Source organism: Caloenas nicobarica, chromosome 32 (assembly GCF_036013445.1).
Source record: "Caloenas nicobarica isolate bCalNic1 chromosome 32, bCalNic1.hap1, whole genome shotgun sequence".
NCBI lineage: Eukaryota > Metazoa > Chordata > Aves > Columbiformes > Columbidae > Caloenas > Caloenas nicobarica.
The window spans coordinates 240,247-261,110 of NC_088276.1; the positions used below are offsets into that span (position 1 = coordinate 240,247).

A 20,864-nucleotide genomic window follows, 5' to 3' on the forward strand; every position below is an offset into this window, starting at 1 on the left:
CTTGGTCCTCCAGCAAGGTGGCGGTTGGCCACTCGGCCGTCTCTATGGTTTTCGAAGCCGCTCTGGTCCTTCTTCCGCCCCCACCACTCCGGCGTCTCTATGGTTGTTCCTGCTCCTCCGGGCCGCTCTGGCCTCCCCGCCGCCTCTCCGTGGCTTTGGAAGCGAAACCGGAAGTCGCTCTATCCCATCGCCGCGGCTCTATGGTTGTACGCCGCGTTTGTATGGCTCCTCCCGCCCGGCAGGCGGCGCTGCAGCCTCGGTCGCCGCTCCGGCCCCGTCGCTGCCGCCTCCTCGCTGGCTTCCTCATCCGGGTCCCCGCGCACGCGCGCCGGGAGGAGGCGGGAACCGCGATGGCGGCGGAGGGACCGGAGGCCCCGAACAGCCCGGGCCGGGCCGGGGCCCAGGGGGCGATGGGCGAGGGCGGGGACGGCGGCACCGACCCCCCCGGTGAGCGGGGGTGACGTACCGGGGGGGCCGAGGGGAATCGGGGCCGGGGGGCAGGCGGGGGGGGCGGAACGGAGGTGAAACGGGGGGGCTGGGGGGGCAGGGAGGGGGGAACTGAGGTAAAACGGGGGGCTGAGGGGGTTGGGGGAGGTGGGGAGGGGACCGGGGATGAATTTTGGGGGGAGACAATGGGATTGGGGGGGGCACAAAGTGGGGGGGGGGCACCAGGGTTGTGGGAGCGCCCCCCCCCCTCAGAGACCCCACCCGGGTTTCTGGGGCTCCCCACCCATGGGACCCCCCCACTATGGGATCCCCCCCATCCCTGGGACCCCCCCACTATGGGAACCTCCCACCCCTGGGACCCCCCCACTATGGGAACCTCCCACTATGGGAACCCCCCCTGCCATGGGACCCCCCCACTATGGGGTCCCCCATCCCTGGGACCCCCCCACCATGGGAACCTCCCGCCCCTGGGACCCCCGCACTATGGGACCCCCCACTATGGGATCCCCCCCTGCCATGGGCCCCCCCCCCCATGTGACCCCCCCCCGCTATGGGACTTCCCCTCCTGCCATGGGAACCCCCCACTATGGGATCCCCGCATCCTTGGGACCCCCCCCCTCTATGGGAACCTCCCACCCCGGGATCCCCCCAACCCATACGACCCCCCACAATGGGACCCCCCCCAATTAACGCCGCCTCCTCGTGCCCCCCCAGCCCCCCTGGCCGAGCCGCCTCCCCCTGCCCCCCCCGCCACCCCCCCCCCGGCCGATCCCGGAGCCGCCGCCGCCCCCCAACCCCCCCAGAGCTGCAACGGCGCCGCCGCCCCCCCCGAGCCGCAGGAGCCCCCCCAGGAGGAGCCGCCCCGGCAGCCGCAGCCCCCCCCGGACGAGCCCGCCCCCCCGTACCCCCCCGACTTCGAGAAGCTTTGGCAGGCGGCGCAGAGCAACCCCCACGACTTCACCGCCTGGACCGAGCTGCTCACGCTCGTCGAGCAGGAGGTAATTAACCCGCGGCTCGTTAGGAGCCCTCTGGGCCCCCAGGCCTGTTGGACCTTAATTACAACTCACTCCGGCCCCCCCGGACCCACTCAACCTTAATTGCAACTCGCCCTGATCCCCCCCAGACCCGCTCGACCTTAATTACAACCCGCCCTGACCCCCCACTCCATTAAAACCTTAATTACAGCTCACTCTGACCTCCCACTCCATTAAAACCTTAATTACAACTCGCCCTGACCCCCCACTCCGTTAAAACCTTAATTACAACTTGCCCTGACCCCTCACTCCGTTAAAACCTTGATTACAACTCACCCCAGCCCCGTTAAACCTTAATTACAACTCACCCCAGCCCCATTAAAGCTTTAATTAAAGCTCACCCCAGCCCCCTTATAACTGTAATTAAAATTGCCCTAGCCCCATTATAACTGTAATTAAAACTCACCCTGATTTCCAGCCCTGTTAAAGCCTTAATTAAGACTCGTCCCAGCCCCGTTAAAGCCTCAATTAAAACTCACCCTCACCCCGTTAAAACCATAATTAAGATTCACCCCGACCCCTCAGCCCCGTTAAAAGCTTCGTTAAAACTCAGCCTGAGCTCTGGGCCTCATCAGAACCCTAATTAAAACTTATCCCGAGTCTGTGTCCCCGTTAAAACCCAGCTCAAGTCTATGGCCTCGTTTAAACCTTTGTTAAATGCACCTTAAACCACTGGCCTCGTTAAAACCCTGATTAAAACTTACCCCGAGCCTGTGTCCCCATTAAAACTCACCCCGAGTCTACAACTCCGTTAAAACCTTCGTTAAACCCACCCCGAGTCTGTGGCCCCGTTAAAAGCTCTGTTAAACCCAGCCCTAGTCTATGGCCCCATTAAAACCTTCATTAAACCCAGTTTAAACCATCGGCGTCATTAAAACCCTGATTAAAACCCCAGTGCAAACCACGCGTGGAATCCTCCCCACCCAGGGCTGCCTCTTCTCACAACGGACTCCATCCCCCGTCTAATTACTGGCACTAATTAACAGCGAGGCGAGCAGCGGGCCCCCGGGGTTAACTGTTGGTTCTTTGTCCCGAAACGGCCGGTTTTCGCCCCAGAACCACCTCCCGGCCGCCCGCCGGGCGTTCGACGCCTTCTTCGCGCACTATCCCTACTGCTACGGCTACTGGAAGAAATACGCGGACATGGAGCGGCGCTTCGGGGGCAACCGCCACACCGAGGAGGCGAGTCGGGGGCCCCGCGCGGCTTTTGGGGTGGCCCCCCCCAGCTTGGACCCTTCTTGGGCAGACAGGGGGTTCGGGGGGGGCCCGGTGCTATTATCGGGGTGCTGGCGCTTGGTTTTACCCTGTTTTTAACAAGCAGATGGGGCTCTTGGGGGGTCCCTGTGCTGTGTTGGGGGGTTCTGTGCTGGTTTTGGGGTGTCACCCCCCCTGCTCCCCCCTGGTTTTGGGCAGACTGGGACATTTTGGGGCTCCCCATGCTGGTATTGGGGCTCCCCGTGTTAATTTTGGGGCTCCCCGTGTTATTTTAGGGACTCCCCGTGTTATTTTAGGGACTCCCCGTGCTGGTTTTGGGGCTCCCCGTGCTGGTTTTGGGGCTCCCCGTGTTAATTTTGGGGCTCCCCATGCCGGTTTTGGGGCTCCCCGTGTTATTTTTGGGGCTCCCCGTGCTGGTTTTGGGGCTCCCTGTGTTAATTTTGGGGCTCTCCATGCCGGTTTTGGGGCTCCCCGTGTTATTTTTGGGGCTCCCCATGCTGGTTTTGGGGCTCCCCATGTTATTTTTGGGGCTCCCCATGCTGGTTTTGGGGCTCCCCGTGTTAATTTTGGGGCTCCCCATGTTATTTTAGGGACCCCCGTGTTATTTTAGGGACTCCCCATGCTGGTATTGGGGCTCCCCGTGTTAATTTTGGGGCTCCCCATGCCGGTTTTGGGGCTCCCCGTGTTATTTTAGGGGCTCCCCGTGCTGGTTTTGGGGCTCCCTGTGCTGGTTTTGGGGCTCCCCGTGTTATTTTAGGGGCTCCCTGTGCTGGTTTTGGGGCTCCCTGTGCTGGTTTTGGGGCTCCCCGTGTTAATTTTGGGGCTCCCCATGTTATTTTAGGGACTCCCCGTGTTATTTTAGGGACTCCCCATGCTGGTATTGGGGCTCCCCGTGTTAATTTTGGGGCTCCCCATGCCGGTTTTGGGGCTCCCCGTGTTATTTTAGGGACTCCCCGTGTTATTTTAGGGACTCCCCATGCTGGTATTGGGGCTCCCCATGCTGGTTTTGGGGTTCCCCGTGTTATTTCAGGGACTCCCCGTGTTATTTCAGGGACTCCCCGTATTATTTCAGGGACTCCCCGTGCTGGTTTTGGGCTCCGTTTTCCCACCCAAACGCCGTTTCCTGCCCGTTTCCCGCTGCATTTTGGGCCGTTTTCCCCCCGGGCCTCCCCCCCCGCCGCGGCCGGTGCCGTTTGGGGCCGGTTTGTGACGTTTTGGGGCTGTTTGTGCGCAGGTTTTCGAGCGGGGGCTGCAGTCCATCCCCCTCAGCATGGACCTGTGGATCCACTACATCTCCTACCTGCAGAGCACGCTGGACATGAACCTGCCCGAATCCGCCCCGAAAATCCGCGGGTAGGGGACGGGTGACAACGCCTGGGGGGTCCCCAAGGCGTGCGACACGGCGTCTGTGTCCCCAAAGTGTGTGTGACACGGCGTGTTTGTCCCCGCAGGGTGTTCGAGGTGTTGGGGACACGGTGACAAACCCCCTGATGTCCCCACAGGGTGTGACACGGTGTGTTTGTCCCCGCAGGGGGTTTGGGGTGTTGGGGACACGGTGACAAACCCCCCGATGTCCCCACAGGGTGTGACACGGCGTGTTTGTTCCCGCAGGGTGTTCGAGGCACTGGGGATGGGGTGACAAACACCCCGATGTCCCCAAACCATGTGCCATGGCGTGTGTCCCCGCAGGGTGTTTGGGGTGACAGACCCCCCGATGTCCCCGCAGGGTGTTTGGGTGACAAACCCCATGATGTCCCCAAACCGTGTGCCACGGCGTGTGTCCCCGCAGGGTGTTTGGGTGACAAACCCCCCGATGTCCCCGCAGGGTGTTTGGGTGACAAACCCCATGATGTCCCCAAACCGTGTGCCACGGCGTGTGTCCCCGCAGGGTGTTTGGGTGACAAACCCCCCGATGTCCCCGCAGGGTGTTCGGGGTGACAAACCCCCCGATGTCCCCGCAGGGTGTTTGGGTGACAAACCCCCCGATGTCCCCGCAGGGTGTTCGGGGTGACAAACCCCCTGATGTCCCCGCAGGGTGTTCGGGGTGACAAACCTCCCGATGTCCCCGCAGGGTGTTCGGGGTGACAAACCCCCTGATGTCCCCAAACCATGTGCCATGGCGTGTGTCCCCGCAGGGTGTTTGGGTGACAAACACCCCGATGTCCCCAAACCGTGTGCCACGGCGTGTGTCCCCGCAGGGTGTTTGGGGTGACAGACCCCCCGATGTCCCCGCAGGGTGTTTGGGGTGACAAACCCCGTGATGTCCCCAAACCGTGTGCCACGGCGTGTGTCCCCGCAGGGTGTTTGGGTGACAAACCCCCCGATGTCCCCGCAGGGTGTTTGGGGTGACAAACCCCCCGATGTCCCCACAGGGTGTTTGGGGTGACAAACCCCCTGATGTCCCCGCAGGGTGTTCAGGGTGACAAACCCCCCGATGTCCCCGCAGGGTGTTCGGGGTGACAAACCCCCCGATGTCCCCACAGGGTGTTTGGGTGACAAACCCCCCGATGTCCCCGCAGGGTGTTTGGGTGACAAACCCCCCGATGTCCCCGCAGGGTGTTCGGGGTGACAAACCCCCTGATGTCCCCGCAGGGTGTTCGGGGTGACAAACCTCCCGATGTCCCCGCAGGGTGTTCGGGGTGACAAACCCCCCGATGTCCCCGCAGGGTGTTTGGGGTGACAAACCCCATGATGTCCCCAAACTGTGTGACACGGTGTGTGTCCCCGCAGGGTGTTTGGGTGACAAACCCCCCGATGTCCCCGCAGGGTGTTCAGGGTGACAAACCTCCCGATGTCCCCGCAGGGTGTTCGGGGTGACAAACCCCCTGATGTCCCCGCAGGGTGTTCAGGGTGACAAACCCCCCGATGTCCCCGCAGGGTGTTCGGGGTGACAAACCCCCTGATGTCCCCGCAGGGTGTTCAGGGTGACAAGCCCCCCGATGTCCCCGCAGGGTGTTTGGGGTGACAAACCCCCGATGTCCCCGCAGGGTGTTTGGGGTGACAAACCCCCCGATGTCCCCGCAGGGTGTTCGGGGTGACAAACCTCCCGATGTCCCCGCAGGGTGTTTGGGTGACAAACCCCCCGATGTCCCCGCAGGGTTGTTGGGTGACAAACCCCCCGATGTCCCCGCAGGGTGTTCGGGTGACAAACCCCCCGATGTCCCCGCAGGGTGTTCAGGGTGACAAACCCCCCGATGTCCCCGCAGGGTGTTTGGGGTGACAAACCTCCCGATGTCCCCGCAGGGTGCTTGGGTGACAAACTCCCCGATGTCCCCGCAGGGTGTTTGGGGTGACAAACCCCATGATGTCCCCAAACTGTGTGACACGGTGTGTGTCCCCGCAGGGTGTTTGGGGTGACAAACCCCCCGATGTCCCCGCAGGGTGTTCGGGGTGACAAACCCCCCGATGTCCCCGCAGGGTGTTTGGGGTGACAAACCCCCCGATGTCCCCGCAGGGTGTTCAGGGTGACAAACCCCCCGATGTCCCCGCAGGGTGTTTGGGGTGACAAACCTCCCGATGTCCCCGCAGGGTGTTTGGGGTGACAAACCTCCCGATGTCCCCGCAGGGTGTTCGAGGCGGCGGTGGCGGCGGCCGGGCTGGATTTCCGCTCGGACAAGCTGTGGGAGCTGTACGTGGAGTGGGAGCGCGAGCAGGGCGAGCTGCGCGCCGTCACCGCCATCTACGACCGCGTGCTGTCCATCCCCACGCAGCTCTACAGCCAGCACTGGGAGAGGTGCGGGCCGCCGGGAAACGGGCCTGGGGGGGAAAACGGGGTGAAATGGTCATTGGGGGGGAAAAAACGGGGGTGAAATGGTCATTGGGGGGGAAAAAATGGGGGTGAAATGGGTCTGGGGGGGGAAAAATGGGGGTGAAATTGGCCTGGAGGGGAAAAAACGGGGGTGAAATGGTCATTGGGGGGGGAAAAAGGGGGTGAAATGGGCCTGGGGGGGGGAAAACGGGGGCAAAATGGCCATTGGGGGGGGAAAAACGGGGGTGAAATGGCCATGGTGGGGGAAAAAATGGGGGTGAAATGGCCATGTGGGGGAAAAAATAGGGGTGAAATGGTCATTGGGGGGAAAAACAGGGGTGAAATGGCCATGGTGGGGGAAAAAATGGGGGTGAAATGGTCATTGGGGGGGAAAAAATGGGGGTGAAATGGGTCTGGGGGGGGAAAAATGGGAGTGAAATCGGCCTGGGGGGGAAAAAATGGGGGTGAAATGGCCATGGGGGGGGGGGGAAACGGGGGTGAAATGGCCATTGGGGGGGAAAAAATGGGGGTGAAATGGGTCTGGGGGGGAAAAAATGGGGGTGAAATGGGTCTGGGGGGGAAAAAATGGGGGTGAAATCGGCCTGGGGGGGGAAAAATGGGGGTGAAATGGCCATGGGGGGAAAAAATGGGGGTGAAATGGCCATGGTGGGGAAAAATGGGGGTGAAATGGGCCTGGGGGGGAAAAAACGGGGGTGAAATGGTCATGGGGGGGGGAAAAAACGGGGGTGAAATGGTCATTGGGGGGGAAAAATGGGGGTGAAATGGGCCTGGGGGGGGAAAATGGGGGTGAAATCGGCCTGGAGGGGAAAAATGGGGGTGAAATGGGCCTGGGGGGGGAAAAAATGGGGGTGAAATCGGCCTGGAAGGGAAAAAACGGGGGTGAAATGGTCATTGGGGGGGAAAAAATGGGGGTGAAATGGGTCTGGGGGGGAAAAATGGGGGTGAAATGGTCATTGGGGGGGAAAAATGGGGGTGAAATGGCCATTGGGGGGGAAAAAATGGGGGTGAAATGGCCATTGGGGGCGGGGGGGAAACGGGGGTGAAATGGTCATTGGGGGGGGAAAAATGGGGGTGAAATGGGCCTGGGGGGGAAAAACGGGGGTGAAATGGCCATGTGGGGGAAAAATGGGGGTGAAATGGGCCTGGGGGGAAAAAATGGGGGTGAAATGGTCATGGGGGGGAAAAACGGGGGTGAAATGGTCATTGGGGGGGAAAAATGGGGGTGAAATGGGCCTGGGTGGAAAAAATGGGGGTGAAATGGCCATTGGGGGGGAAAAAATGTGGGTAAAATGGCCCCGGGGAGAAAACACGAGGTAAAGAAATGAGGTAAAATGTCACTGGGGGGAAAAAAATGGGAGTAAAGTGTCCCCAGAGAGAAAAAATGAGGTGAAAACATGAGGTAAAATGTCCCTCAGGGGAAAAGAAAATGGTGGGAAAATGTCACTCGGGGAAAAAAAGAGATTAAAATGTCCCTTAGGGAAAGAAAATGGGGTAAAATGGTGGGAATGTGTAAATTTTTTCTTGTGGAGGTAAAATATCCCCCCAAAAAATGACCACAATGGGAAAACGTTGCCACGAAAAATGACAGCAATGGTGAAATATCCCCACGGAAAATATCTGTGGTGGTAAAACTTCCCCCGTGGTGAAATATTCCTGTGAAAAACACCCGTAACGGTCAAATATCCCCATAGAAAACACCCGTAAAAATAAATATCCCCATCCCGGTGCCGCCGCGGTGGGCCCGTCGCCCGGTTTTCTGTCACCTTTTCCCCGGTTTTCTGTCGCCTTTTCCCCGGGTTTTCTGTCGCCTTTTCCCCGGTTTTTCTGTCGCCTTTTCCCCGGGTTTTCTGTCGCGTTTTCCCCGGGTTTTCTGTCGCGTTTTCCCCCGGTTTTCTGTCACCTTTTCCCCGGTTTTCTGTCGCCTTTTCCCCGGGTTTCTGTCGTGTTTTCCCCGGTGTTTCTGTCGCCTTTTCCCCGGTTTTCTGTCACCTTTTCCCCGGGTTTTCTGTCGCCTTTTCCCCGGTTTTCTGTCACCTTTTCCCCCGTTTTCTGTCACCTTTTCCCCGGGTTTTCTGTCGCCTTTTCCCCGGTTTTCTGTCGCCTTTTCCCCGGGTTTTCTGTCGTGTTTTCCCCGGGTTTTCTGTCGCCTTTTCCCCGGTTTTCTGTCGCGTTTTCCCCGGGTTTTCTGTCACCTTTTCCCCGGGTTTTCTGTCACCTTTTCCCCCGTTTTCTGTCACCTTTTCCCCGGGTTTTCTGTCGCCTTTTTCCCCGGGTTTTCTGTCGCCTTTTTCCCCGGGTTTTCTGTCGCCTTTTCCCCGGGTTTTCTGTCACCTTTTTCCCCGGGTTTTCTGTCACCTTTTCCCCGGGTTTTCTGTCGCCTTTTCCCCGGGTTTTCTGTCGCCTTTTCCCCGGTTTTCTGTCGCGTTTTCCCCGGTTTTCTGTCACCTTTTCCCCGGTTTTCTGTCGCCTTTTCCCCGGTTTTCTGTCGCGTTTTCCCCGGGTTTCTGTCGCCTTTTCCCCGGGTTTTCTGTCACCTTTTCCCCGGTTTTCTGTCACCTTTTCCCCGGGTTTTCTGTCGCCTTTTCCCCGGGTTTTCTGTCTCGTTTTCCCCGGTTTTCTGTCGCGTTTTCCCCGGTTTTCTGTCGCGTTTTCCCCGGGTTTTCTGTCTCGTTTTCCTCGGTTTTCTGTCGCGTTTTCCCCGGGTTTTCTGTCACCTTTTCCCCGGGTTTTCTGTCGCCTTTTCCCCGGGTTTTCTGTCGCCTTTTCCCCGGGTTTTCTGTCGCCTTTTCCCCGGGTTTTCTGTCGCCTTTTCCCCGGGTTTTCTGTCGCCTTTTCCCCGGGTTTCTGTCACCTTTTCCCCGGGTTTTCTGTCACCTTTTCCCCGGGTTTTCTGTCGCCTTTTCCCCGGGTTTTCTGTCGCCTTTTCCCCGGGTTTTCTGTCGCCTTTTCCCCGGGTTTCTGTCGCCTTTTCCCCGGGTTTCTGTCACCTTTTCCCCGGGTTTTCTGTCGCCTTTTCCCCGGGTTTCTGTCGCCTTTTCCCCGGGTTTCTGTCGCCTTTTCCCCGGGTTTTCTGTCACCTTTTCCCCGGGTTTTCTGTCGCCTTTTCCCCGGGGTTTCTGTCGCCTTTTCCCCGGGGTTTCTGTCGCCTTTTCCCCGGGGTTTCTGTCACGTTTTCCCCGGGTTTCTGTCGCGTTTTCCCCGGGTTTTCTGTCACCTTTTCCCCGGGGTTTCTGTCACCTTTTCCCCGGGGTTTCTGTCACCTTTTCCCCGGGGTTTCTGTCACCTTTTCCCCGGGGTTTCTGTCGCGTTTTCCCCGGGTTTTCTGTCACCTTTTCCCCGGGGTTTCTGTCACCTTTTCCCCGGGGTTTCTGTCACCTTTTCCCCGGGGTTTCTGTCACCTTTTCCCCGGGGTTTCTGTCACCTTTTCCCCGGGGTTTCTGTCACCTTTTCCCCGGGGTTTCTGTTACCTTTTCCCCGGGGTTTCTGTCGCGTTTTGGCCGTTTTTTCTGTCGCCTTTTCCCCGGTGTTTCTGTCACCTTTTCCCCGGTGTTTCTGTCGCGTTTTCCCCGGGTTTCTGTCGCGTTTTCCCCGGGTTTTCTGTCGCCTTTTCCCCGAGTTTTCTGTCACCTTTTCCCCGAGTTTCTGTCGCCTTTTCCCTGGTTTTTCTGTCACGTTTTGCTCCGGTTTTCTGCCGCGTTTTCTGTCGTGTTTTGGCCGGTTTTTCTGTCACCTTTTCCCCGGGTTTTCTGTCACCTTTTCCCCGGGTTTCTGTCACCTTTTCCCCGGGTTTTCTGTCGCGTTTTCCCCGGTTTTCTGTCGCGTTTTCCCCGGGTTTTCTGTCGCCTTTTCCCCGGGTTTCTGTCACCTTTTCCCCGGGTTTTCTGTCGCGTTTTCCCCGGTTTTCTGTCGCCTTTTCCCCGGGTTTTCTGTCGCCTTTTCCCCGGGTTTTCTGTCACCTTTTCCCCGGGTTTTCTGTCGCGTTTTCCCCGGTTTTCTGTCGCCTTTTCCCCGGGTTTTCTGTCACCTTTTGCCCGGGTTTTCTGTCGCGTTTTCCCCGGGTTTTCTGTCACCTTTTTCCTGGGTTTCTGTCGCCTTTTCCCCGGGTTTTCTGTCGCCTTTTCCCCGAGTTTCTGTCGCCTTTTCCCTGGTTTTTCTGTCACGTTTTGCTCCGGTTTTCTGCCGCGTTTTCTGTTGTGTTTTGGCCGGTTTTTCTGTTACGTTTTGCCCGGTTTTTCTGTCGCCGTTTTGCTCCGGTTTTTCTGTCGCGTTTTCTGTCGCCTTTTCCCCGGGTTTTCTGTCACCTTTTCCCCGGGTTTTCTGTCACCTTTTGCCCGTTTCTGCCCATTTCTGGCCCGTTTCCCCCCCCAGGTTCAAGGAGCACGTCCTCCACCACCCCCCCAAGGACATTTTGTCCCCCGAGGAGCTGCTGTGGGTTCGGTCCAAGTTGTCGACGGAGCCGCCGCCGAAAGCGCCGGAGCCCGAGGGGACGGAGGCGCCGCCGGGCGAGGAGCCGGCGCCACAGGGCGGGACAGCGGCGGACGCGCAGGTACCCCCAAAACGGGCGTTCGGGGCGCGCGTCCCGGGGAAAAATCGAGAGATTTCCGTAGCTTCAGCTCGTGGAAATTCCGTTGTCTCCTGGGGCCGTTCGCTGGGGCGTTTTGTGGTGAAAAATGGAAATATTTCCACAGTTTTCACTTGCGGAAATGCAGTTGTTCCCTGGAGCCGTTTGCTGCGGCATTTCGTGGTGAAAAATGGAGATATTTCCACAGTTTTCACTTGTGGAAATTCCGTTGTCCCCTGGGGCCGTTCGCTGGGGCGTTTCGTGGGGAAAAATGGAAATATTTCCACAGTTTTCACTTGCGGAAATGCTGTTGTCCCCTGGGGCCATTCGCTGGGGCGTTTCGTGGGGAAAAATGGAAATATTTCCATAGTTTTCACTTGCGGAAATGCAGTTGTTCCCTGGAGCTGTTTGCTGCGGCATTTCGTGGTGAAAAATGGAAATATTTCCAAATATTTCCGTAGCTTTCACTTGTAAAAATTCACAGTTGTTCCCTGGAGCCGTTCGCTGGGGCGTTTCGTGGTACATTTCATGGTGAAAAATGGAAATATTTCCATAGTTTTCACTTGTAAAAGTTCAGTTATTCCCTGGAGCCGTTCGCTGGTGCGTTTTATGGTGAAAAATGGAAATATTTCCAAATATTTCCATAGCTTTCACTTGTGAAAATTCACAGTTATTCCCTGGAGCCATTCGCTGGTATTTCTCATTTTAAATATTGAAATTTCTCCCCCAAAATTAACAGCTACCTGGAAATAAATAACGGCGAAACAGTTTTGGGGTCCCCCGGTTTCCCCATCCAAAAAGAAAAGGGGATTTTGGGGTGTTTTTAATTGCTAAAAACCCCAAATATTTTCATAACTTTCGGCTCTAAAAATCTACAATTACTTCCTGGATACATTCGCTGCTCGTTCTCATTTTAAATATTGGAATTTCTCCCCCCAAATTAACAGTTACCTGAAAATAAATGACAGTGAAACAGCTTTTTGGGGTCCCCCAGTTTCCCTTTGGGGGTTTTGGGGTCTCCCTGTTCCCCACCCACATCCAAAGGGGCTTTGGGGGGATTTTTTTATTGCGAAAAACCGAAATATTCTCATAAATTCCAGCTCTAAAACTTGGCAGTGACTCCGCAGGCCCATCTTGTGCTGTAAATAACAACGTGGGGGGTTTTGGGGTGTCCCCCCCCGCCATTCCCTTTCGTTCCCAGGAGGATTTAGACCAAGAAAAGATCCGGGAATTGGTGATTTCCATGAGGCAACAAATCTACGCACAGAACGAGGCCGAAGTCAGTAAACGCTGGAACTTCGAGGACGGGGTACGTGGGCACCCGAAACCCCCATTTCGCCCCAATTCCCCCCATTTCTCCAGTTTCCTACCCCCAATTCCCCCCCGATTTCTCAAATTTCCCCCCCAATTTCCCCTCAATTTCTCTCCCAATTTCCCCTCAATTTCTCTCTCAATTTCTTCAATTTTTCTCCCCCCATTTCTCCACTTCCCCCCCCAATTTCTCCAAATTCCTCAACTCCTCCCCCAATTTCTCCAGTTTTTCTCCACCCATTTCTCTCCCAGTTTCCCCCCAATTTCTCCCCGTTTCTCTCCCAATTTCCCCCCAATTTCTCCCCATTTCTCTCCCAATTTCCCCCCCAGTTCCTCCAATTTTTCTCCCCAATTCCCCTCAAATTTCTCCCCAATTTCTCCCCCCTATTTTCCCCCCAATTTTCCCCAGTTTTGCCATAGTTTTTCCCCAATTCACCCCAATTTTTCTCCCCCAATTTCTCCACTTTCCCTCCCCCAACTCCCCCCAATTTCTTCAATTTGTCTCCCCAATTCCCCCCCAATTTCTCCAGTTTCCCTCCCCGTTTCCCTCCAATTTTTCTCCCCTAATTTGCCCCAAATTCTCCCCCAGTTTTTCTCCCCCAGTTTCTCCAGGTTTTCTCCAATTTTCCTCTCCCATTTCTCTGATTTTCCTCCCCCCATTTCTCCCATTTTCCTCCCCAGTTTCTCCAATTTCTCCCCCAATTTCTCCAATTTCCCTCCAACCCTCCCCAAGCCCCTCTGACCCCCGTCCCCCCATTTCTGACCCCCACACCCCGTTACTCCACATCAAACACCCGTATTTCCACATGAAGCCCCTCTGACCCCCCAGTCTCCCCAGTCTCCCCATTTCTGACCCCCCACTCTGTCCTGTCCCCCCATTTCTGACCCCCGCACCCCGTTATTCCACATCAAATGCCCATATGCTCCCCATTTCTGACCCCCCAGTCTCCCCTGTCCCCCCATTTCTGACCCCCGCACCCCGTTATTCCAGATCAAGCGCTTGTATTGCCCCTCTGACCCCCCAGGCCCCCCATTTCTGACCCCCAGGCCCCCATTTCTGACCCCCCAGTCCCCTGATTTCTGACCCCCCAGTCTCCCCATTTCTGACCCCCCAGGCCCCCATTTCTGACCCCCGTACCCCCATTTCTGACCCCTGCACCCCGTTATTCCAGATCAAGCGCCCCTATTTCCACGTGAAGCCGCTGGAGCGGGCGCAGCTGCGCAACTGGCGCGAGTACCTGGACTGGGAGCTGGGCGGGGGGAACCACGACCGCTGCATCGTGCTGTTCGAGCGCTGCGTCATCGCCTGCGCGCTCTACGAGGAGTTCTGGATCAAGGTGCGCCCCAACACCCCCCAAAATACACCGCGTTGCCCAAAACGTCCCCCGAAACACACCACGTTGCCCAAAACATCACCAAAAAGACACCAGATTGGCCAAAGTACGGGGAGTTCGGGATTAAGGTGCGCCCCAGACACCCCCAAAAATACAGCGCATTGCACAAAACATCCCCAAAAATACACCAGATTGGCCAAAATACGGGGAGTTCTGGATCAAGGTGGGCCCGAAATACCCCCAAACACACCAGGTTGCACAAAACACCCCCAAAAATTCACCGCGTTGCCCAAAACACCTCCCAAAACGCACCGCGTTGCACAAAATACAGGGAGTTCTGGATCAAGGTGCGCTCCAGACACCCCCAAAATACACCACATTGCCCAAAACATCCCCAAAAATACACTGAGTTGCCCAAAATATCCCCCAAAATACGCCGCATTGCCCAAAACACCCCCAAAAATACACCAGATTGGCCAAAATACGGGGAGTTCTGGATCAAGGTGCGCCCCAGACACTCCCAAAACACACCACGTTGCCCAAAACGCCCCTGAAAATACACTGGATTGGCCAAAATGCCCATCCATCCCCCCCCCCCACCAAAATAACGATTTTAAGGACAAAATGCCCTTTACCCCCCCAGGGCTGCGACACGACCAACCGCACCCCCAAAAACCATCTCCCCACGCTGAAAACCACCTTCATTTGTCTTTTTTAATTAATCTTTTAAATCCTCCCCCCCCCAAAAAACCCATTTCCCCCAAACCCGCATTTCTAACCCCCTTTTATTTAAATCCCACCACCGCTTTTCCCCCCCCGACCCCCAAGAGGGCGCGGAAAATTCGGACATAACGTGAGTTCCCCCCTCAACCCGCGTCCGTCTGTCCATCCCTGCCTCCCCCGGCGTGTTTTTTGGCCGTTTTTTGGCCATTTTGGACCATTTTTTCGCCGGTTTTGACCGTTTTTTGTGTTGGTTTTCAGTACACGAGGTTCCTGGAGCCGCAGACGGTGGCCGGAGCGCGGAGCGTGTTCCAGCGCGCGTGCGGGTACCACCTGCCCCGCAAACCCACCATCCACCTGCTCTGGGCCGCGTTTGAGGAGAAACACGGTGAGAAAACCCCCCAAAATTCCAATTTGGGGCATTTCACTGCGCGATGCCTGTTTGGCTCCAGAGTGGCGAGTTTGGCCCCAAAATGGAGCCCAACACCCCCCAACAAGGACCCTGAAACCTCCCGGGGACCCCAAAACTCCCCTGGATTCGTCCCCCTAATTTCTCCCCAATTTCTCTCCCAATTTCCCCAGATTTCTCCTCCAATTTTCCCCCCCAATTTATCAAATTTCCCTTCAATTTCTCCAATTTTTCTTCCCACTTCCCCCCCCATTTCTCCCATTGCCCCCCAATTTCTCCAGATTTCTCCCCAACTTCTCCTTCAATTTTTCCCCAATTTCTCTCCCAATTTGTCCAGTTTTTCCCCCTAATTTCTGCAGGTTTTCTCCCCCAATTTTTCCCTATTTCTCCCTGAATTTCCCTCAAGTTTCTCCAGTTTTTTTCTCTCCCAACTTCTCCCCAATTTTTCCCCAATTCCCCTCTCATTTCTCCCCATTCTCCCCCAATTTCTCTCCCGCTTCCCCCCCAGTTTCTCCATTTTTCACCTCCCGTTTCCCCATTTCTCCTGTTCCTCCCCCCATTTCTCCCTGAATTTCCCCCAGTTTTTCTTCACTTTTGCTGCCCATTTCTCCCCATTCTTCCCCAATCCTCTTAATCACTTGTGGGACCCCCAACACCCCAGACCCCCCAGCCCCCCCCACAGAGCCCCCAAAACTCCCCAGAGACCCCTCAGGACCCCCCCAGGGACCTCCTTGACCCCCCAGGGACCCCCTTAAACCCCCCCAGGACCCCCCCTGACCCCCATTTCCCCCCAGGGAACCCCAAGGAGTCGCGGCACATTCTGCGGTGCCTGGAGGCGGCGGTGCCAGGGCTGGCCATGGTCCAACCCAGACCCCCCAAAACCCCCCAGGGACCCCCCAAAACCCCCCAGGGACCCCCTAAATCCCCCCCAGGGACCACCCAAACCCCCCCAGGACCCCCCTGGCCCCCATCTCCCCCCCAGGGAACCCTGAGGAGTCGCGGCACATCCTGCACAGTTTCGAGGTGGCGGTGCCAGGGCTGGCCATGGTGCAACCCAGACCCCCCAGAGACCCCCTAGGACTCCCCAAAACCCCCCAGGACCCCCGAAACCCCCTCCAGGGACCCCCCCTGACCCCCATCTCCCCCCAGGGAACCCCGAGGAGTCGCGGCGCATCCTGCGGTGCCTGGAGGCGGCGGTGCCGGGGCTGGCCATGGTGCGGCTGCGCCGCGTGAGCCTGGAGCGCCGGCTGGGCAACCTGGAGCAGGCGGAGCGGCTGCTGCGCGAGGCAATTAGCGCTAACGAGGGGCTGCCCCTCGCCTCCTTCTTCGCCATCAAGCTGGCGCGCCAGGCGGCCAAGGTGCAGCGCAACCTGGGCAAGGCGCGCGCTGTGCTGGCCGACGCGCTGGAGAAGGAGCCGGTGAGCAAAGAGGGGGGGCCCTCGGGTTAAGGGGGGAGCGCGGGGTGTAAGGGGAGCAGCCCCCCTGGGGACCCCAAAACCCCCTTGGAGATCCTCAAACCCCCCTGGGGACCCCAAAACCCCCCTGGAGACCCCAAAACCCCCCTGGGGACCCCAAAACCCCTTTGGGGATCCTCAAACCCCCCTGGGGACCCCAAAACCCCCCTGGGGATCCCCAAAACCCCTTTGGGTATCCTCAAACCCCCCTGGGGACCCCAAAATCCCCTTGGGAACCCCAAAACCCCTTTGGGGATCCTCATACCCCCCTGGGGACCCCAAAACCCCCCTGGGGATCCTCAAACCCCCCTGGGGACCCCAAACCCCCCTGTGGACCCCCAAACCCCCCTGGGGACCCCAAAACCCCTTTGGGGATCCTCAAACCCCCCTGGGGACCCCAAAACCCCCCTTGGGGTATCCTCAAACCCCCCTGGGGACCCCAAACCCCCCTGGGGATCCCCAAACCCCCCTGGGGACCCCAAACCCCCCTGGGGACCCCAAAACCCCTTTGAGGATCCTCAAACCCCCTTGGGGACCCCAAAACCCCCTTGGGGATCCCCAAAGCCTTTTAGGGATCCTTAAACCCCCCTGGAGACCCCAAAACCCCCCTGGGGACTCCAAAACCCCTTTGGGGATCCTCAAACCCCCCTGGGGACCCCAAAACCCCCCTGGGGACCCCAAACCCCCCTGGGGACCCCAAAACCCCCTTGGGGATCCCCAAAGCCTTTTGGGGATCCTTAAACCCCCCCTGGAGACCCCAAAACCCCTTTGGGGATCCTCAAACCCCCCTGGGGACCCCAAAACCCCCCTGGGGATCCTCAAACCCCCTTGGGGATCCCCAAAGCCTTTTAGGGATCCTCAAACCCCCCTGGAGACCCCAAAACCCCCCTGGGGATCCTCAAACCCCCTTGGGGACCCCAAAACCCCCTTGGGGATCCCAAAGCCTTTTAGGGATCCTCAAACCCCCCTGGAGACCCCAAAACCCCCCTGGGGACCCTAAAACCCCCCTTGAGGGATCCTCAAACCCCCCTGGGACCCCAAAGCCCCCCTGGGGATCCTCAAACCCCCCTGGGGACCCCAAAACCCCCCTTGGGGACCCCAAAACCCCCACTCAGGACCCCAAACCTCTCAGTGACCTCCAAACTCCATTTCCCCCGGACAACACTTGTCTCCAAACCCCTGAAGACCCCCCCAAACCCCCTCAGTGACCCCCAGACCCCCTCAGCCCCCCCCAAGCGCTGTTTCCCCCCCCCAGGACAACGCTCGCCTCCACGCCAACCTGCTGGAGCTGGAGTTCGGGGCCGACGTGCGGCAGAACGAGGGGAACACGCTGCGCTGCCTGGAGCGGGCGCTGCGCTCGCCTCTGGCGCCCGACGCCAAACTGCTCTTCTCCCAGCGCCGCCTCGAGTTCCTCGAGGACTTTGGCTCCAGCATCCACAGGTTTGGGCAAAAACCACCCGAAAAACACCCCAAAAGGGGCCACCCCCCTGTTCCCCAGCCCGCCGGTGGGGTACGATGAGCAAAACCACCAGAAAAATACCCTAAAAGGGGCTGCCCCCCCACCCACTACCACCTTGAGTTCCTCGAGGACTTTGGCTCCAGCATCCACAGGTTTGGGCAAAAACCATCTGAAAAACACCCTGAAAGGGGCTGCCCCCCCGCTGACCCCCCCTATTCCCCCAAAACAACCAGAAAAATGCCCCAAAAGGGGCCGCCCCCCCCCCCGCCTAGCGCCGCCTTGAGTTCCTCGAGGACTTTGGCTCCAGCATCCACAGGTTTGGGCAAAAACCATCTGAAAAACACCCCGAAAGGGGCTGCCCCCCCGCTGACCCCCCATATTCCCCCAAAACAACCAGAAAAATGCCCCAAAAGGGGCCGCCCCGCCCCCCGCCCAGCGCCGCCTTGAGTTCCTCGAGGACTTTGGCTCCAGCATCCACAGGTTTGGGCAAAAACCACCCGAAAAACACCCCAAAAGGGGCCGCCCCCCCTGTTCCCCAGCCCGCCGGTGGGGTACGATGAGCAAAACCACCAGAAAAATACCCTAAAAGGGGCTGCCCCCCCACCCACTACCACCTTGAGTTCCTCGAGGACTTTGGCTCCAGCATCCACAGGTTTGGGCAAAAACCATCTGAAAAACACCCCGAAAGGGGCTGCCCCCCCGCTGATCCCCCATATTCCCCCAAAACAACCAGAAAAATGCCCCAAAAGGGGCCGCCCCCCCCCCCCGCCCAGCGCCGCCTTGAGTTCCTCAAGGACTTTGGCTCCAGCATCCACAGGTTTGGGCAAAAACCACCCGAAAAACACCCCAAAAGGGGCCGCCCCCCCTGTTCCCCAGCCCGCTGGTGGGGTACGATGAGCAAAACCACCAGAAAAATACCCTAAAAGGGGCTGCCCCCCCACCCACTACCACCTTGAGTTCCTCGAGGACTTTGGCTCCAGCATCCACAGGTTTGGGCAAAAACCATCTGAAAAACACCCTGAAAGGGGCTGCCCCCCCGCTGACCCCCCCTATTCCCCCAAAACAACCAGAAAAACGCCCCAAAAGGGGCCGCCCCCCCCCCCGCCCAGCGCCGCCTTGAGTTCCTCGAGGACTTTGGCTCCAGCATCCACAGGTTTGGGCAAAAACCACCCGAAAAACACCCCAAAAGGGGCCGCCCCCCCTGTTCCCCAGCCCGCTGGTGGGGTACGATGAGCAAAACCACCAGAAAAATACCCTAAAAGGGGCTGCCCCCCCACCCACTACCACCTCGAGTTCCTCGAGGACTTCGGCATCCACAGGTTTGGCCAAAAACAACAGGAAAATGCCCCAAAAGGGGCTGCCCCCCACACTGACCCGTCTGTTCCTGCAAAAACAACCAGAAAAACCCCCCAAAAGGGGCCGCCCCCCCCCGCTAACCCCCCCGTTCCCCCAAAATAACAATAAGCCCCCCCGAAAGGGGCCGCCCCCCTCACCGCGCCCCGTTGCTTGCAGCCTGCTCACGGCCTACGACGATCACCAGCGCATCCTCAAGCAGCACGCGGCGCGGAAACGGGCGCTGGAGAACGGGTGAGACCCCCCGGCCGCCCTCCTCATCTCCCTTCTGCCCCCCGAGCTCTTCCCCTTTTACCCCCTTTTTTCCCCCGTTTTTATCCCCTTTTTTCCCCCATTTTTATCCCCTTCCCCCCCATTTTTACCCCCTTTTTTCCCCATTTTTATCCCCTTCCCCCCCATTTTTACCCCCTTTTCCCCCCATTTTTATCCCCTTTTTCCCCCCATTTTTATCCCCATTTTCCCCCATTTTTATCCCCATTTTCCCCCATTTTTATCCCCATTTTTATCCCCTTTTCCCCCCATTTTTTTTATCCCCATTTCCCCATTTTTATCCCCATTTTCTCCCATTTTTATCCCCATTTCCCCCATTTTTATCCCCATTTCCCCATTTTTATCCCCATTTCCCCCATTTTTATCCCCATTTTCTCCCATTTTTATCCCCATTTCCCCCATTTTTATCCCCATTTTCTCCCATTTTTATCCCCATTTCCCCCATTTTTATCCCCATTTCCCCATTTTATCCCAATTTTCCCCCTTTTATCTCCATTTTTTCCCTTTAAATCCTCGTTTTTTTCCTCTTCTTACCCCCATTTTTGCCCCATTCTATCCCATTTTTTGCTGCTTTCTATCCCAATTTTTTCCCTTTTTTATCCACATTTTTTTCTCCCAAATTTCTACCCCCACTTTTCCCCAATTCCCCTTCAATTTTCCCCAATTTCTCCCGTTTCTAACCCCCCTTCCCCCTCCCAATCTTGCGCCATTTTTCCCCCAATTTTTCCACATTCCACCCAATTTCTCACCATTTTCTCCCCAATTTTTTCCCAATTTCCCTCCCAATTTTTCCCCAATTTCCCCCCAGTTTTCCCCAATTTCTCCCATTTCTAACCCCGCCTTCCCCTCCCAATCTCCCCCTATTTTCCCCCAATTTTTCCATATTCCCCCCAATTTTTCGCCAATTTCTCCCCCGATTTTTCACCAATTTCTCACCAATTTTTTCCCAATTCTGCCCCCCCAATTTTCCCCAATTTTTTCCCCCGATTTCCGCAGCTCGGAGGAGCCGGACGACAAGCGGCTCCGTCCCGACGACCCCTCCCTGCTGACCCCCCTCAACTTCTCGGGGGGCGACGTGGGATCCAACCCCTCGTACAGCTACTGGTACCAGGTCAGTGGGGGCACTGGGAGGAACTGGGGGGGCACTAAGAGGAACTGGGGGGCACTGGGAGGAACTGGGGGGGGCACTGAGAGGAACTGGGGGGCACTGGGGGGGTCATTGGGAGGCACTGGAAGGAACTGGGGGGCACTGGGGGGGTCACTGGGAGGAACTGGGGGGTTCCCAGCCTGACGCCCCCGCCCCCCAGCACGGCTACGGCGCCTACAACTACCAAACGCCCTGGAACTACAACCAGTACTACGGGCAGAGCTGAACTGGGACCCCCCCCCAAGAAACCCCTTTTCTGTACATTTTCGCCCCCTTCGCCACAGGGGGATGTAAATAAACAGGCGGCGGAACCTCAGAAACGTTTATTCGGCTTTTGGGGGGTTGGGGGGGGGGTTACATTAAGGGGGGGTCACGAGGGGG

General features: G+C 57.8%; 1 protein-coding gene across 1 annotated transcript; it reads left to right on the plus strand.

Moving 5' to 3' along the window:
- The first annotated feature begins 99 nt into the window (after positions 1-99).
- Positions 100-20,803, plus strand: LOC136000265 (pre-mRNA-processing factor 39-like). The gene is made up of 14 exons (XM_065654043.1): positions 100-447; positions 1,287-1,445; positions 2,538-2,663; positions 3,931-4,049; positions 6,262-6,429; positions 10,834-11,011; positions 12,228-12,335; positions 13,510-13,674; positions 14,653-14,779; positions 15,950-16,218; positions 17,510-17,694; positions 19,226-19,300; positions 20,333-20,447; positions 20,644-20,803. Exons 1-14 carry the CDS (start codon positions 100-102, stop codon positions 20,707-20,709), a joined length of 2,208 nt encoding a protein of 735 aa, XP_065510115.1. The 3' UTR covers positions 20,710-20,803.
- The last annotated feature ends 61 nt before the right edge of the window (positions 20,804-20,864 follow it).

Excerpts from the sequence above, each read along its gene's own strand:
- LOC136000265 (XM_065654043.1), top strand. The coding sequence starts at position 100 with ATGGTTGTTCCTGCTCCTCCGGGCCGCTCTGGCCTCCCCGCCGCCTCT. Across the intron at positions 6,430-10,833 it reads TACAGCCAGCACTGGGAGAG|GTTCAAGGAGCACGTCCTCC; the intron begins GTGCGGGCCGCC and ends TTCCCCCCCCAG. Across the intron at positions 19,301-20,332 it reads AAACGGGCGCTGGAGAACGG|CTCGGAGGAGCCGGACGACA; the intron begins GTGAGACCCCCC and ends CGATTTCCGCAG.